The sequence below is a fragment of the Macrobrachium nipponense genome, chromosome 15, assembly GCF_015104395.2.
Source record: "Macrobrachium nipponense isolate FS-2020 chromosome 15, ASM1510439v2, whole genome shotgun sequence".
NCBI lineage: Eukaryota > Metazoa > Arthropoda > Malacostraca > Decapoda > Palaemonidae > Macrobrachium > Macrobrachium nipponense.
Window position 1 is genome coordinate 84,370,920 of NC_087208.1, and position 17,863 is coordinate 84,388,782.

Here is a 17,863-nt window from a genome sequence, read left to right on the forward strand (position 1 = left end):
TTGGGTGCCACCAGGATCATCCGGAGATTCGGGGTGACCAGCGCCCTACTGACCACCTTGCGAATCGGACAGAACGGGAGAAAGGCATACACGAAGAGGTTGTCCCATGGGTGCTGAAGAACGTCCTCTGCAGCTGCCTATGGGTCCGGCACAGCCGAGTAGAAAACCTCAAGTTTTCTGTTGTGCCGGGTGGCGAACAGATACACGACTGGACGCCCCCACAGGTTGGAAAAGCCTTTCCACCACGTCTGGGTGAAGGGACCATTCGGTTCCTATCACCTGATCCCGACGGCTAAGCTTGTCTGCCACCATGTTCCTCTTGCCTGGAATGTAGCAGGCTAACAGCTCCACCGAGTGTGCCTCGGCCCGCTCGTGCACCTGCAACGTCAACTGATGCAACAGGAGGGACACTAGGCCCCCGTTTGTTGACGTATGCCACTACCGTGGTGGTGTCGCTCATCAACACCACTGAGTGTCCCAGCAGACGATCATGAAACTCTTGGAGAGCGAGAAACGCTGCCTTGAGCTCCAGGATGTTGATGTGAAGGTGCTTGTCGCGATGGTTCCACACACCCACAGCCAGCAACTTCTCCAGGTGTGCGCCCCATCCCTCGGTCGATGTGTCTGAGAACAGCAACATCTCGGGGGGAAAAAGAGAGAGAGAGAGAGAGAGAGAGAGAGAGAGAGAGAGAGAGAGAGAGAGAGAGAGAGAGAGAGAGAGAGAGAGGCACTCCTCTTACGAGGTTCCTGTCGTCCAGCCACCAGGCTAGGTCCTGCCTCACCTCCTCTGTGAGAGACACGGGGAAGAAAGGTGGGTCTCTTGCCTGTGATCAACACTCCTTTAGTCTCCAGTGAAGAGACCGCAGGTGAAGACACCCGTAAGGGACTAGCTTCTCGAAAGACGACAGGTGACCGATCTCGACCTGCCAGTGCTGAGCTGGCTACTCCTGTAGGAACAGGAACTATCTTGCTGCCTCCCTGAACCTGCTGATCCATGAATCTGCGGGGAAGACTCGCCCTGCTACCGTATCGATCAGCAGGCCCAGGTACTTCATCCTCAGCTTGGGCTCGAGATCTGACTTCTCGTAATTCACTACGATCCCCAGATCATGGCAGAATTCAAGGAGTCAATCTCTGTCCTGTACCAACCAATCGTCGAGATACCTCAGAAGAGTGGGCCCAACCCGACACCAGCGTGAACACTCGCGTGTGGCGGTTGAGAGACCGAAACAAAGTGCCCTGAATTGGTACACCGTTCCGTCGAGGATGAAGCGGAGGTACTTCCTGGAGGATTGATGGATGGGTATCTGGAAATATGCATCCTTCAGATCCACAGAAAGCATGAAGTCTGGCGAACGAATCGGTTCAAGGGAGAGAGATCTATCACCAGGCGTCAGCCCCCTGAGGACTTCTCCACCAGGAAAAGTCGACTGTAGAAGCTTGGCGACTGATCCCATACAATCTCCACAGCATGTTTGCTCAGCATGGCTTCTACTTCCTGCCGAAGCGCCACATCCTTGGCTGAACCAGGAACGTACGTCTGAAGATGATGGACCGGGTTGGAGGTGAGGGGTGACCGAGACTCGAAGGGTAGCAAATATCCCTCCCGAAGGATGTTCACTATCCAGGTCTCCACTCCGTAGCGCTGCCATATTGCCCAATGGCTCGCTAGGCACCCCCTACTTCTGGCAGCAGGTGAGGGAAACGCCGTCCCTAGCATTTCCCTCCTCTCTTCGACTTCTTCTTCCCGGTTCCTCTTCGAGAGAAGGACTGGGAGGAGGGCTGGTTACGGTCACTCCTTACAGTCAAAGTCGAAGGCAGAGTCTTTCCTCTCAGCTTCAACGAAGCGATCGTCTTAGCCACAGAGGAGGTGCTAGTTAAACTCTTGGACTTAGCCGCAACCGTTCGAGGTTGCCCAGCCACCTTCGAGACAGCCTGGTGGACTTAACGGTCATGCTCGTCAGTGCGCCGTTGTTGCGCCGCAGCGTCCACCATCTCTCTAGGGAAGAGAGAGGAGGAACTCTGCACGGTCCGTTGCGAAGACCCAAGGCCGCCTCTCGCCCAGCCGCCCTGGTCACTTGAGTGAGGACAGCGTCCCTGCGCCTCAGTACCAGGTTGGCCCACAGGTTAGCCATCTGGTGGGCCAGGTAGGATATAGCCCTACCTCCAGGCTGGCACAGTCTCACGAGACTGCTTGGAATGCTGCCATAGCGGTAGATTCCAAGGTTCTCCAACAGGAGCTGCTGCAGAGACACCCCCGGAGTTAGCCTAGCTAATTCCGGGTTAACCTGTTTGGGCGGCAGAGGGTCCTCTGATGGCACGTAAAAGTGCCTCTGTCGCAGTAGAGATGGGGGAAGGAGCTTGGCTGACCTGCCAGACCGAAGCGAACCCTCCTGTACGGAGACAAGAGCGTTCCACCTGGCTAAGCACACTGTCGGCCAAGGCTGATCGCGACAGACCCACCGTCATCTTAGGTTCCTTTTTGGGTCCCCAGAATGACTCCAAACCCGATGTAGGCTTGGAAGGTGGGAGCAGCGATCCTTCCCCGAGGTCGTTGTGCTGATGGATCAGCGCAATAACCTCAGCGAACGACCTCTGGATCTCGGGAGTGACTGCGTCCTGCGGAGACAAACTGTCAAGCCCGTCCAGCAAGAATGCCTCCCAAGACCCTCCTCCTTCCAGAGGAGGAACCGCAACAGACCCTACATGGTCTCCTCCTGCCATTTGTGCGTACGATCTGGTCGGTTCTAGGACTGTGCCAGGTTCGTAGGGCGTCGTGGCAGGATCGCGAGGAGCGCACCCCTCGCGATCACTCTTGGTCGCCTCGCTCTTCCCGGTGTAGCCCGAGGAAGTTGAAGGGATATGAGAGGTAGACCTGACGCTCCTCCCACTGCAGGCCTGGTTGAGCGGTTCTCACGGGGAGAGCGGCTGGACCGAGAACAGCGGCGACAGTCCCGAGTGTCAGAAGAGCTACTGCTGGTCGCCCTCTCCGCCCGGTCCCAGTAGGAGTGGCAGTCAGGGGACCGGCAAAGTCCGCTGTCGCGGTGGGAGCGAGGCCTGTCCTCACGGGGCGTCATGCCGCTTGGACCAGCCGAGGCTGGTCCAGGCGATCAAGGGGACCGCTTCCTCACATCAGCCCGCGGCCGGTCTTGGACCGTCGCGTCAACCCTGGGTACCGGCAGATTGCTGCAAGAGCGATCGCTGGTCTGGTGGGAGTCACCTGGACGACTCCTGCCAGTCTTCCGCTCCGTGCCTGGATCCTGGCATCGAGCGGACTCGGTTGCCTGGGGCCTTAGAAGATGAAGGGGAAGTGGTGGCAGACGACGACGAAGAAGACGACGACACCTTCCTCCTCTTCTTCTTCGTCAGCTTCCTCAGGACCACCGTCACGTCTTCCATCCAGGACGGATCCGGGGCAGTTGCCAAAGCAACAGGGCCCGACTGCACCTGTCCAGAAGGACCTGGGGTGGGAGCAGCAACACCACGGGCAGGAACAATAGCGGCAGGAACTGGTACTTGAACTGGAGCCACAGCAATCTCAGGAACAGGAGGCGGAGCAGAAACCAGCGGAATCCTCTGTACTGGAGGCAGGTTTGGGGGAGAGCTCTTGGGACACCAGAAGTCAGGGGCTGGAGCAAGAGTGGCAAAACCAGGCGGCGGCGACAAGAAAAACCTCTTCACCTCCGGCAGCGGCACCTGAACATCAGCTGTCGGGGTAACCATGGCGACGTGCTGGTGGAGGTGGAGCAGCGTAGCCAGGCGTGGACACTGTTGTGGTTGTTGTGGTGGTCAGGCCGTGAGTTACCGGCTCGGCCCCTCTCGCCAGATGACTCAGCAGCCCATAAACACTCGGTGTTCCTTGGAACCCCAGCGAGTACCAGGCCCGGCCGAGATCGTCCTCCGTGGCAAGCAGATCTGAGGAAGGAAACAGAATTGGGTTAGTAAGAGGGAGGTCTCCCCTCACCCGGGGGGAGGGCTCCAATGACTCCTTATGCGGTTTCTTCCTCCCCCCATCTCCCACTGCTCCTCCGACCATACAACACATACATCACATGGCTCGGTGCGAGAGCATTCTCGCCCTCGACCAAGTGCAAATTTCATGAGGATCAACCTCTACAGAGGACCGAAAGGCCCCACCCTTATGGCCCTCCACACCAGGGCACAATCTGCGGCTGATGGGGAGGCAAGGGGGTCTCTCCGGCTCTTGGGATTCCATAACCAATCACAAATATCACTGTATTGAATATACAAAACAGACACGTACTTACGTATAGCTTTGAACATACACACACAGTAAAAGGGAAAGAGAAAAGCCTTCATGCAGCGAAGAAAACAAAGCATATGACTAGAAGCGGGCAGAGAGGCGAGCAACACGTCTAACCACCAGCACGGCCGAAAGCAAAGTGACTCCTCTCCTTGCAGTCGAGCTGACCGCCAACTGCCGGACAAGTAGTTAACTACCGAACCCCCATGTTCGAAGCTTACGACCGGTTCAGCTGCCGCTAAGTACCTTCCTATTGTTAAAGGACTGAGGGTTTGTATACGTATCGGAACAAAGAGAGCATGTGAAACCGAGCATAAAACACCATCTTCGAGAAAGGCTCTAGCTGCTGCTTTCTTCAAGTGACTAGGCCTAGTTCCAGGCATAGCAAGGTTTACAATGCAGGGAGTTTGTCTGTTATTAGGCAAAGATAGAACTATTAGGACCGACACCAGGACCTGTCCTTGCATCTGGGAAATCGACTCGCTATATAAAAAATAAGAGATGGTCACAAGCAACCAGAACACCCGTAAAATCACCACCTGGTTAAGTCAGGAGATGACAGACCTCATCACCCTCTTCCCCCTCTATCTTTACCTCTACACACAATCCTAACTCCACCTTTTTCACTTCAACGTTTTACCTCAAATCTTCTAATCATATTGTAACTGCAAAATTTAAGACTGAATTCGCGTAAGTGGGCATATCATAAGGGAGTGATATCACCCAAATTCATATATCCATGGGCAACCAGTAATCAGTTTGATCCAGTCAAGTATTATTGTATAACAGAAATTCATGAGTTTTTTGGGGCTTTATATATTACACATACTATATCAAATATTTGAGAGAGAGAGAGAGAGAGAGAGGAGAGAGAGACGAGAGAGAAGGGAGAAAGAGGAGAGGAGACGAGAGAGAGAGAGAGAGAGAGAGAGAGAGAGAGAGAGAGAGAGAGAGAGAGAGAGAGAGAGTATAACAGGAGATACTCGAATTAAAATAATGCTTGTCACGCATATTCACATTCCGGATCATATGGGCAAGACTAGTCTAACTTACGCGCTGAAAAAAAAGGGTGGAAACCTAAGAAAATACTTGTTTCATGCAACCCTGAATGCAATTCCACATGCAAAAATTTGCAAATTTGAGAAATTCAGTGAAATTAAATAACAAGCTAGAAAATATATTTCCTTGATTATTGAAATAGGGCTAACCATGTAGCCAATGCTAAATGCACATATGACTTGGATATTTTTTTTACACTAACTTGCATCTTATTTATATTTCATTTAATCAGATGCTAAACTTCCTTTGTGTTTTATCAAAAGAATTCATAATAATTTTCGATATACTAATGCTATAAAAGTAGAAAGTTAATTTACAAATCACATTAGGCTAATGCTTATGCACTTAGTTCCTGCTGCCACTCAATGGTGAACACTCGATATTACGCACTGAGAGGCGCAGATGTTTCTACAGGGAAATTCCTTTTTTTTTTTTTTTTTTTTTTTTTTTTTTTTTTTTTTTTTTTTTTTTTTTTTTACAATTATTGAAAACTAACATTGACCATTCACTGGGGAAACACCTTCTGTGGTTCTACAGTCAATCACTGATACTTATCACTAGTCTCTAAAGAAGCACGATGAATTTTGAAATTTGTAACTTCACTTTCGATGCTTACTGTACACGTACTATAAGCAAATAAACATACACATACATGTGTTGATGGCCAAAGTAACTGTAACGCCACTTGTACCCACGAAAATAAAAGGTAAAAATTTGTGGTTGTGTAGCAGATGGCACACACAGATCAATCTTAGTATGTACTGTCTCAGCCTTACACACAACTATTAAACTGCACTTAATGAACTATATTGAAAATATATTGACTAAAGGGGTAACACTCATAGGTCTTCTCCCAATTAGAGGATTTCTTTCCAAAGTCCCTCCCACAGAAAGAGCCGTTACAAAGGCTACTCCCCTTACCTTCCTCTCGCTACTACTACTACTACTACCCGCGTGCCATCTTCATTCCTGGAATAGACACCCAAGCTTGGACTGGTTAAGGGTGGGGAAAGAAGAAGGGATGGGTTCACCGGGCGACACAGGTCTTCCCCAAGAAATAGATTTTTCCTTTGTCAAAATCTCTTTTCTGGGTTCAACCTGTGTCTGCCAGTGAAAAGGTATCAGAGAATTCCCATCCAAGCTTAACAGATACCAAAAAAGTATATAAAAGAGGGTTAATGAAACCTAAGGTTCCCTTAAAGAATAAATTTAATGCGCTGTAATAAGGCTGGAAATTTACTTATTTACTAATTACACTAGAACTTAAACTATGGCTTAAAACTAGCAATAATAAGATAATAAAATAAGACAATATAAAAGCATGGTATCTGAAGCAATATACAAGGGTATGTACAGACAGGTCTGTAAAACCAATATGGTCTCAACACTATGTACATGTTCCAGTGGCGGGATGGCAAACGAACCAGCCCGGCCCAAAAGAGAAAGGTATGGTAGGGAATACGAGCGAGGCAGGTAGGAAGGAGAGAGTATTAAAGGAAAAGAAAGGACAAAAGGGAAGGAGTTGATAAGACTCGGTCAAACATACATCCTGCCTATGTGAACTCTCTCTTGAGAGTTTCCAGCCCTATGATTGGCTTATCAACAGCCAATCAGGAGCATTATAAGGGACTGGCCTAGGCATCAGAAGCACGGGTGATATGAATTTACTATAGTGCGTAATGACTGTCCATGGTCTTGTCGGTCACTTTTTCATAGGTTGTATTTCAATAAAGATCTTTCACATTCACAATTGATCCTTGATTGCCTTTATGTATCTGCAGAGAGCAATCAGATTCACTGAATGGCAGCAACAATATGCAATAAATGTTTTGCCTCGCTGTTGAATTTCTCAGTTACAAAGGTCCTTTGTTCCTAATGCTGTTAGACTTTGGATCAGTCTCTCAGAGGAAGTCGTGCAACTGGACCTTCAGAACTTCAATTGAAAGTTCAATTCATTACTACACTAATACTATTCTCCCAGTATTTTTATACATTAGTTAAATTACATAATTTTCTTTTTTAATAATTGGAGTAATTTCTTTTTGTATTTCCTTTTATCTTGTCTTACTTCTTGGAATTTCAAGTCAATGGACCCTGTAGCAAAAACCCTCCACTGGAGCCTGTGCAAGAAACACCAGCTACTTTGCAGTAATAAATGACATGAACACCAAGCTCAGTGAGTGACAGAAAAAGTTCAGGCAAAGATCCTCTGGGACTATGGTATCAGAACATATGGAGTGACAATAGACCAGATGTGACATTGATTTACAAAATCAAGATGTATCACTCATTGACGTCACAACATCACGGGACACCAGAGTAGATGAGAAAGACAGAGAAAAAATGGATAAGTATCAAGACCTGAAAATATCAATAAGAAGGATATGGGGTATGCCACTGGAAATCGTACCCATAACAGTAATAGGGACACAAGGCACGATCCTAAAATCCCTGAAAAGGAACCTGGAAAAACTGAAGTAGCTACAGGACTCATGCAGAAGTGTGTGCTCCTAGAAATAGGATGACTGTGATGGGGGGGAATCAGGTATGCACACTTTCATAACAATAGTACTCAAGCCTCACCATTTTCTTTTCATATGGGTGACATTGGTACATCATTTGGCAAATGTTTTTTAAGAAAAAAAAAATATATTTTGCTGTTTAATATTAATATTTTAAAATGAGTAAATAATTTTTTATTATAAAAATGTATATTATTAAGCAAGAAAATAAAATAAAAATTATTAATGAATATTTCAGATGTGTTCTATTTACATCTTCCTAATGAATACCATCTTTGGAAGTTCGGATTTCAAATCAATGGCCCCTGTGGTTTGTTCCAAAAGAATAGGTTTCATTTACTGAATAATAATAATAATAATAATAATAATAATAATAATAATAATAATAATAATATTTGGGAAAGGATCTTTACCATAATTTCCTCAGTCTACTCAGCTGTAAATGAGTACCTATCCCTGATGAGGTAGGGTCCAGCTATGGGTTAAATAGCAAAACTCAGCAATGATGGATAGAAATGAAGGAATAAACGACAACAATGTAAATGGAACCTCTGGCAACAGAGGAGCTTCGTCCGGCAACCAGGTATTCAACCCAATTGAAGGGGAATTGGGTGAAGACGGTCAGGTACTTGGAGGTCGTCATCCAGCAACTGATCACCACAACGACAGTAATCAACAGCCTGACATTGGAGCTACAGAAGCAAAAAGGAAGAAATGGACACGAGAAGAAAATAAGGAAATATGGAGATGCTACATCAGAAGCAACCCGACGGAGAGAGGATATAGAAGAAGATTGGTCGACATCTGGAATGAGAGGAATAACACCCCCCAAACAGAGCAGAGGCTGGCAGACCAAGTAAGGAACATAAAGAAAAAGAACTGGCTCTCCCCAACAGAAAGAGAAGAACTGGAAAGGGAAATGTCACACGACAACGAATTACACGAAGACGAAGTGAGAGACAATGCCACAGAAGACGACAGGGAGGATGAGGTATCAAACAACGACACACGAAGAAACATCGACGAAGTAACAGAGGACGGAATGGGTAGAAAAGATTAGGCAATGGGTGGAGCCAGATACAGAGAGAACAAAGATCCCCTCCATGAAAGCCTACAACACCAAGAAATTAAGGGAGAAAACAAGTGAGGTCAATGAACTAATGGGCATAATACACACCACCAGTATCAGAGAAACAAATAACTTGGCATATGCAGGAGCAAGATTAGTAGCAGAACTGATGGGGATTCGAACACCAACACCACCAGCACAACCAACCCAACAGAAACCAAAACAGCAACCTCCTTGGAAAAGGCGCCTGGAAAAGCAAATCATGGTGATGAGATCTGACTTGAGTAAACTGAAAGAGATGGCAGAAAAAGGGCTAAGAAGCAAAAAAACAAGGGAGGAACTCAACGAGAAATACAAAGTACAAGAGAGGGGACTAAACAACACAATAGAAGATGTAAAACAGAGGCTTAAGGCCAAAGCACATAAGATCCAACGGTACATGAACAGGAATAAGGGATACCAACAGAACAAACTATTCGGAACCAACCAGAAAAGACTACTGCCAACTAAGAGGGGAAGACAACCACCCAGAAATTCCTGAAGCCGAACCAAGTAAGAGACTCTGGGAAAACATATGGAGCAATCCGGTATCACACAACAAACATGCAACATGGCTCCAGGAAGTCAAGGAAGAAGAAACAGGGAGAATAAAACAAAGATTCACAGAGATCACGACAGACACAGTCAGACACCAACTAAAGAAAATGCCAAACTGGAAAGCCCCAGGTCCCGATGAAGTCCATGGATACTGGCTCAAAAACTTCAAGGCCCTACACCCACGAATAGCAGAACAACTCCAGCATTGTATCTCAAATCACCATGCACCCAACTGGATGACCACAGGAAGAACATCCTTAGTACAAAAAGACAAGAGTAAGGGAAATATAGCCAGTAACTACAGGCCTATCACCTGCCTACCAATAATGTGGAAGTTACTAACAGGTATCATCAGTGAAAGGCTATACAACTACTTAGAGGAGACAAACACCATCCCCCCACCAACAGAAAGGCTGCAGAAGGAAGTGTAGGGGCACAAAAGACCAGCTCCTGATAGACAAAATGGTAATGAAGAACAGTAGGAGAAGGAAAACCAACCTAAGCATGGCATAGATAGACTATAAGAAAGCCTTTGACATGATACCATACACATGGCTAACAAAATGCCTGAAAATATATGGGGCAGAGGAAAACACCATCAGCTTCCTCAAAAATACAATGCGCAACTGGAATACAATACTTGCAAGCTCTGGAATAAGACTAGCAGAGGTTAATATCAGGAGAGGGATCTTCCAGGGCGACTCACTGTCCCCACTACTCTTCGTAGTAGCCATGATTCCCATGACAAAAGTACTACAGAAGATGGATGCCGGGTACCAACTCAAGAAAAGAGGCAACAGAATCAACCATCTGATGTTCATGACGATCAAGCTGTATGGTTAAAGAGCATCAAGGAAATAGATACCCTAATCCAGACTGTAAGGATTGTATCTCGGGACATCAGGATGGAGTTTGGAATAGAAAAATGCGCCTTAGTCAACATACAAAAAGGCAAAGTAACGAGAACTGAAGGGATAAAGCTACCAGATGGGAGCAACATCAAACACATAGATGAGACAGGATACAAATACCTGGGAATAATGGAAGAGGGGGGGCGGGATATAAAACACCAAGAGATGAAGGACACGATCAGGAAAGAATATATGCAGAGACTCAAGGCGATACTCAAGTCAAAACTCAACGGCAAAAATATGATAAAAGCCATTAACACATGGGCAGTACCAGTAACCAGATACAGCGCAGGAATAGCGGAATGGACGAAGGCAGAACTCCGCAGCATAGATCAGAAAACCAGGAAACATATGACAATACACAAAGCACTACACCCAAGAGCAAATATGGACAGACTATACATAGCACGAAAGGAAGGAGGGAGACTACTAAGTATAGAGGACTGCGTCAACATCGAGAACAGAGCACTGGGGCAATATCTGAAAAACAGTGAAGACGAGTGGCTAAAGAGAGCATGGAAGAAGGACTAATAAAAGTAGACGAAGACCCAGAAATATACAGAGACAGAAGAATGATAGACAGAACAGAGGACTGGCACAACAAACCAATGCACGGACAATACATGAGACAGACTAAAGAACTAGCCAGCGATGACACATGGCAATGGCTACAGAGGGGAGAGCTAAAGAAGGAAACTGAAGGAATGATAACAGCAGCACAAGATCAGGCCCTAAGAACCAGATATGTTCAAAGAACGATAGACGGAAATAACATCTCTCCCATATGTAGGAAGTGCAATACAAAAAATGAAACCATAAACCACATAGCAAGCGAATGCCCGGCACTTGCACAGAACCAGTACAAAAAGAGGCATGATTCAGTGGCAAAAGCCCTCCACTGGAGCCTGTGCAAGAAACATCAGCTACCTTGCAGTAATAAGTGGTACGAGCACCAACCTGAGGGAGTGATAGAAAACGATCACGCAAAGATCCTCTGGGACTATGGCATCAGAACGGATAGGGTGATACGTGCAAACAGACCAGACGTGACGTTGATTGACAAAGTCAAGAAGAAAGTATCACTCATTGATGTCGCAATACCATGGGACACCAGAGTTGAAGAGAAAGAGAGGGAAAAAAATGGATAAGTATCAAGATCTGAAAATAGAAATAAGAAGGATATGGGATATGCCAGTGGAAATTGTACCCATAATCATAGGAGCACTAGGCACGATCCCAAGATCCCTGAAAAGGAATCTAGAAAAACTAGAGGCTGAAGTAGCTCCAGGACTCATGCAGAAGAGTGTGATCCTAGAAACGGCACACATAGTAAGAAAAGTAATGGACTCCTAAGGAGGCAGGATGCAACCCGGAACCCCAAACTATAAACACCACCCAGTTGAATTGGAGGACTGTGATAGAAAAAAAAAGAAAAAAAAAAAGAAAGAAAGAAGAAAAAAAAAATAAAATAAAAAAAAAAAAAATAATAATAATAAAATAATGTGTAACTTTTTCCAGAACCAGTCTCTCTATGAGCAAAATAACATTTGTTAAATGTGTTGATTCTTATGCAAATTATACACAAGCTACACTGATGGTTTTTATTTATAACTTTAACTCATGTGTAACTTTTACCAAATTCTGTCTGCCCAAAGGCAAACATATTTTAATAGTGTTGGTCAATACACACATCACACATGCAACATGGATGTGTGTTATTCATAACTATAACTTGTGTAACTTTCACCAAATCAAGTCTGCCCATGAGCAAACAAGTATCAGTTAAATGCACTGATCTTTACACAAACTACAAACATGTAACATGAATGGGTTTGTTTGTAACTATAACTTATGTGTAACTTTTACCAAATCCAGTCTGCCCATGAGCATACAAGTATTTGTTAAATGTGTTAATCTTTATGCAAATTACACACACGTAACATATGTAGATGAGTGTTATTCATAACTATAACTTACGTGTAACTTTTACCAGATCCAGTCTGCCCATAAGCAAACAAACATACATTATATCCTTCGTATGCCTTTTCCAGTAAAGGCTGTGCTATTGTTGTATAAACATCTTCCTGGGATGCATATTGGGGATGGTTTTCACTGCACGACCAAAAGCAATGGTCATAGTTAAACGTATAACTGGATCCGGTATCACTCTGAATCTTCAGTGTGTTTCCAAAGACATCAAAGATGTTCAACTCTGATGCTGTCTGCTCTCTGAAAGTTTTGAAGTTTGATAAGGGTCTAAAAATGTGTTTCAACTGACAAATTAAACTGTTTTGTGATAACAATAATGCTCTATAAATTAATGTTAAACTTTACATAACTCATTATTAATAATGGCAAACTTTTTATAAAAAATCTCATAATGGTAAAATTCATAACAAGGTCTTGCATTATTATTATGGAATGTACAACTTACCCCATCAAAAAAAATTTTAAATAGAAAAATTAAATTAAATTCAAAATATTCTGCCAGCTTACCTACTACTAAGGGGACGAACTCTAACGCCAACAGACACTGCTGTGGACTCTGCTCTCCCTATGTAACTTTCTGCACTGGGACTGACAGATAAATCCGTATTGCAAGATCGAATCACATCAGGGGTTAAGGCGCTACAACCCTAAGTATTGAAATAAAAAAGTATTAACTGCTATAAAAGCATACTGCATGTTTATTTCTCACAGATCAATGATTAGGTGCTACATATAGCAAATACATACCAAAAACTTCTATGGGAATATTGTAAATTTAAATACTATGCACTATTTCCTACAGCAGTCAATATTATACTTGCAAATGAGCATAAAATAAGTATATTTATACTTTTAATTTTAACAACGCACACATTTGTATCTAAATCATGAAGAGAGAGAGAGAGAGAGAGAGAGAGAGAGAGAGAGAGAGAAGAGAGAGGAGAGAAACGAGAGAGAGAGAGAGAGAGAGAGAGAGAGAGAGAGAGAGAGAGAGACTAGAACTTATATGGGACTTAAAACATAGGAAACTACACATAACAGCAAGGTAAAGAGTGAGAGGAAAATCTATTGAGATGCAAAAGAATATAAAATGTATACGTAATAGAAAAACATGAAGTTTCCTTGCAAAATATAAACTAAAAAAGGTATAGCAAACTATTATAAACCTACTGAATGACATTGCTCTCTCTCACTTTAAGGACATTTTAAAAAGCAGGCAAAAACAAAAACCACTGGACAATTATTCAGTAAGAAAGAAAAACAAGAAAAAGTCAGTAAAATAAGACAGACAAGAGAAACAACACCAAAAGCTGTTTTTTATTTTGTAAAATTTCTACATGCTAGCACACTAAATTCAAGTTAAAATGTTTTTATTTGTTGCATTTTTGCAGGACTGGAAAATATCAACCCAATACCTATTTTCACATGGGAAAAATCTGCTTCTTTAGAGACAATATAAAGTCTTCCCTGGTCGCTAGCGGACTCAGATAATAGCGATCCAGTTTTATGCCGCTTGTCTAGCACCATAAAATCAGCGATTTATGGCATCATGACATGCAGAGTTCCTGTTATCGGATAGAGTTGTGGCGTCACAACATACCTATAGCAGGCGCCATTAACCAGTTATTGGTGCAATTAATTGGATATCAGTGCCATAAGTACCATAAATCATCAAGTTTTGGTTAATGGCAGTTTTCGCTTACCAGCACCCTGCTGAGAATGGAACCCCCACTGACAACCAGGGGCTGCCTGTACATAATAGCCTATCCTACCATGAAAATTGTATTACCAATAAGTTTAAAATATAAAATCTAAAAAATTTGTATTTTTCTAACATCATTGTTGTTGGAAAAAGAAACCTACAAATTGACTGAGTACAACTAGTTTACTTGTAAGTATTTACAGAGTATTTTACTTGTTTACTAACAAGTAAACAAGTTATACTCAGTCCTTTTGTGGGTTTCTTTTTCCATCGTCAGAAGAAAACTGAAATAAGCTTTTGTTTGGTTCATTATTGTTGTTATTTAGAAGGTGAAACCTATTCATGAAAAGACAAAGTAAAGGGAAATGCAGAGAGAACAGACCCCACTTGTTAATTTTTAATTTTCATTTTTTAATAAATAGATAAAACTTATCAAAATTAGACTTCCTCAGGAAGACTGTTTCAGAGTACAATAGTGTGAGGAATAAAGGACTTATAGAACAGAAGTTCAACAGTAAGGCCCATTTACTGCATATTTGTACTGCTGTTCAACTAATCTAGTTGCTCCCGGCAAATAAAGAGGATCAGGATAATTTGTGAACGTGAGGGATCTTTGTTGAAATAAAACTTATGAAAAAGTGACAAATGAGACCATCTGTCAATGGTCCAAGTCGTAACTACTACTATCAGGAAAAAGAAACCTACCACCATGAACCCCTCTTCTAAAAGAGATAAATCTCTGGCAGTAGTTCGGCACACCAGAGAACATTTCTAGTAAAGGGAGTACAAATTACCTAAAACTGGTTGCACTGATCTTATCACTGTTATAAATATATGAGCCCTTAGAAATGATACCTAAATTTTGTGCAGGATTTGCTGGAACTTTCATTAAATGTTTCTCAAAACTTAAGGCAAGTCAAAGGTTACACCTAGAATAGTTAAATCTTCAGACTTGTTCTGCAAAATTCCATCCACCTGAAGAGGTGAATGGGGTGGGAAATCCGTATGAGATCTGCTGATCAATAGTGTTTTCATTTTACTGGAGTTCAACCACGTACCCCACTGACTACATCATTCCCTGATCCAGTCAATGTCCTGATTGAGGCTGAGGGCAACTTCATATCCTATGAGTGGAGACTACTACACCAGTAAGTGTTGCATCATGACATACAGTGCTCCCCCATTTTTCGTATGGATAGATTCCAGAACCTACCATGGAAATGCAAAATCAGCAGGAAGGCAAAAATCTCCTCTAAAAATGCTGGCTTATAACTGCAAAATACCTTGTATTCCTTAAATTCATATGCTTATAATTGGCTATTTTAACATTTCACTGCTTAATTTGATAGTTCAAAAAAAAAAAAGAAAAAAAAAAAAAAAAAAAAAAGCTTAAAATCCCAAAACACCCAAAGTAACCTTACGTTACAGTACTCTCCTACTACCAATACTCTTCACCCTTAAACGCTGAGCCGGTATTTCCCAAGGTGTCTCCCGTATGCCGGCAGGGTTCGGGAGTTAGCGCCGAAGCAGAATAAAGTTTTTTTTTTTGGCTTTTTTTTTTTTTTTTTGTCATTGCCTGAAGTTTAGTATGCAACCATAAGAAATGAAAAAAATATCATTATCATATATAAATATTGGAATATATGACAGCATGAAAAAAGTTTCATATAATTGTATACAAATCGCACTGTGAGGAAAACGGTTAAAGCTAATGAGTTAATTTTTTTCTGTTGTATTGTACACTAAATTGCGATAACTTTGGTATAAAACAAATTGTAAAATGATCAAAGCAACACAGAGAAAATGTTACCACAAAATGATGGATGAATTCGTAATGCGCGGATGTAAAAAAAGTTTCTTTCCAAAAGTTCACCATAAATAAAAATATTGTTCTAGAGACTTCCCGTTTGTTGCAAAATGAAGGTAATTGATTGAATATTACTAGACCGTAAAAAGTTTAGCTTACAATTGCATTTTTCTACCATTTCAGTCGAGTTAAAGTTGACCGAATGTCAATATTTTTCTATTTATCGTGATTTATATGCAAATTTTTCAAAAATGATAAAGGCTATGACCATGAGTTATTTTAGTTGTATATTCTACATGAAATTGCGCACATTTTCATATATAAAACTATATAACGGCTAATATAAAACGGTGCAAAAATTACGACAAAGTGACTCAAGCATTTCTGAGATTTTTTTACCATTTCGGTAGTCAAAGTTGACCGAAGGTTGAAATTTTGGCACTTATCATTATTTATATGAAAATATTTCAAAACTGATAAAAGCTACAATCATGAGTATTTTTTTGTTGAATTTTACATAAAAATGCGCACATTTTCATATATAATACTCCATGTACCGGCTAATTGAAAATGGTGCAAAAATTATGTCAAAAGTGACGAAATAATTTCCGAGATGTGTCACTGATACTTTTTAGTGCGATAAGAAAGAAATTCGCGCTTGCGCACCTGCATAACGATTGTAAACAAAACAACACCTTGATCCGTGAACTCCCAACATCCCCCAAGGCGCGTGATTCAAAAGATTTCGGCTGGTAGGCCTATAAGTATTTTTCCGCGAATTTTAAAAAAAACTTTTCTATGTCGACAGAAATTACGTCCAGTCAGCACCCAAAAGACAATTTATCTCGACGTAAAATATGTCCAATAGGCGTTTAAGGGTTAATGGCACCTTATGGCACCAATAACCAGAACTCTGCATGTTTGCATGTTATGGCGCCATAAATTGCCGATTTTATGGCCCTAAACAAACGCCATAAAACCAGATCACCATTAACCAGGGACTGTCTGTAAATAGTGTTGTTCTATGAAAAAAAAAGTGAATTAGTGATAATTTCAGAGATACAGTCCATAGAAAAAATGCGTGTATTAGTGAAAGGCACCCCCTCCCCCAGTGAATAATTTGCTCCATAAAAATCCATGACAAAATGAAAAGCAAAAAAGTGGGGTAGCACTGTAGTCGGAAGGTTGAGATGGAAAAGACAGTTTCCGTGGTATGTTACTCAGAAGTTTCAGCAGATCTGTAAAACACTTCTACAATAAAATTGGTATTTGTGAAAATACAGATAAAAATGTTAACTTGATTAATGAAGCTTAATGAAATACACACCAGATAGTACCAGCATAAAACCAGGGGGATAAATGATGAAAAATAAAGTAAAAGAAAAACTTGGCTTATCTAGATATCCGTAGAGTCCACAAACATATGAACATGCAAAAATTTTGGGACTGTTACATTTGAAATGAAGGTGGGTGGAAGAACTTTTAACTTACTGAGGGCGTTTGTATATAATCATTAAAGAGTTTTGATGACTTGCTAAGCTTAACACTGGACCGTCTCTTCAATTGTGTTGTTGGTGTACTTAACCCAACTGAAGATTTAGAAGCTGATGATGGCCTGCCAAGAGATGCTCTAGAAGGAAGAGGACTTTTAACTTCAAAAGATAAACGATCACCTGATACTCTGCAAAGAAGAAAAATAAAGAAAATTGAATTTCAAAATGAATCAATACTATATATTTAACTTTATGCTATATTTGACATTCTGTATATAATCACTTAATCTAATTAATAAACATAAAAATTTACCTTTTAACAATGAATAATTCATATGAAAACATTGACTTTTAACAACAAACATAAAAACTAAATAGTATTCAGGCTCAATAAGTGTCTTAAAGCAACAAAGCCAAAGTCATTTAGTCTTCAGCATACAACAATAATGT

At 42.2% G+C, this 17,863-nt stretch overlaps 1 protein-coding gene across 1 annotated transcript in view; it reads right to left on the minus strand.

Annotated features, from left to right (window-relative positions):
* Positions 1-17,863, minus strand: part of LOC135226738 (kinesin-like protein KIF14) — a 127,234-nt gene that overhangs the window by 48,241 nt on the left and 61,130 nt on the right. Inside the window, exons 4-6 of the mRNA XM_064266447.1 lie at positions 17,412-17,601; positions 12,919-13,058; positions 12,400-12,651 (exon numbers count right to left, since the gene is read on the minus strand). Coding sequence (XP_064122517.1) covers positions 12,400-12,651; positions 12,919-13,058; positions 17,412-17,601 — 582 coding nt within the window. The remainder of the gene's footprint in view (positions 1-12,399; positions 12,652-12,918; positions 13,059-17,411; positions 17,602-17,863) is intronic.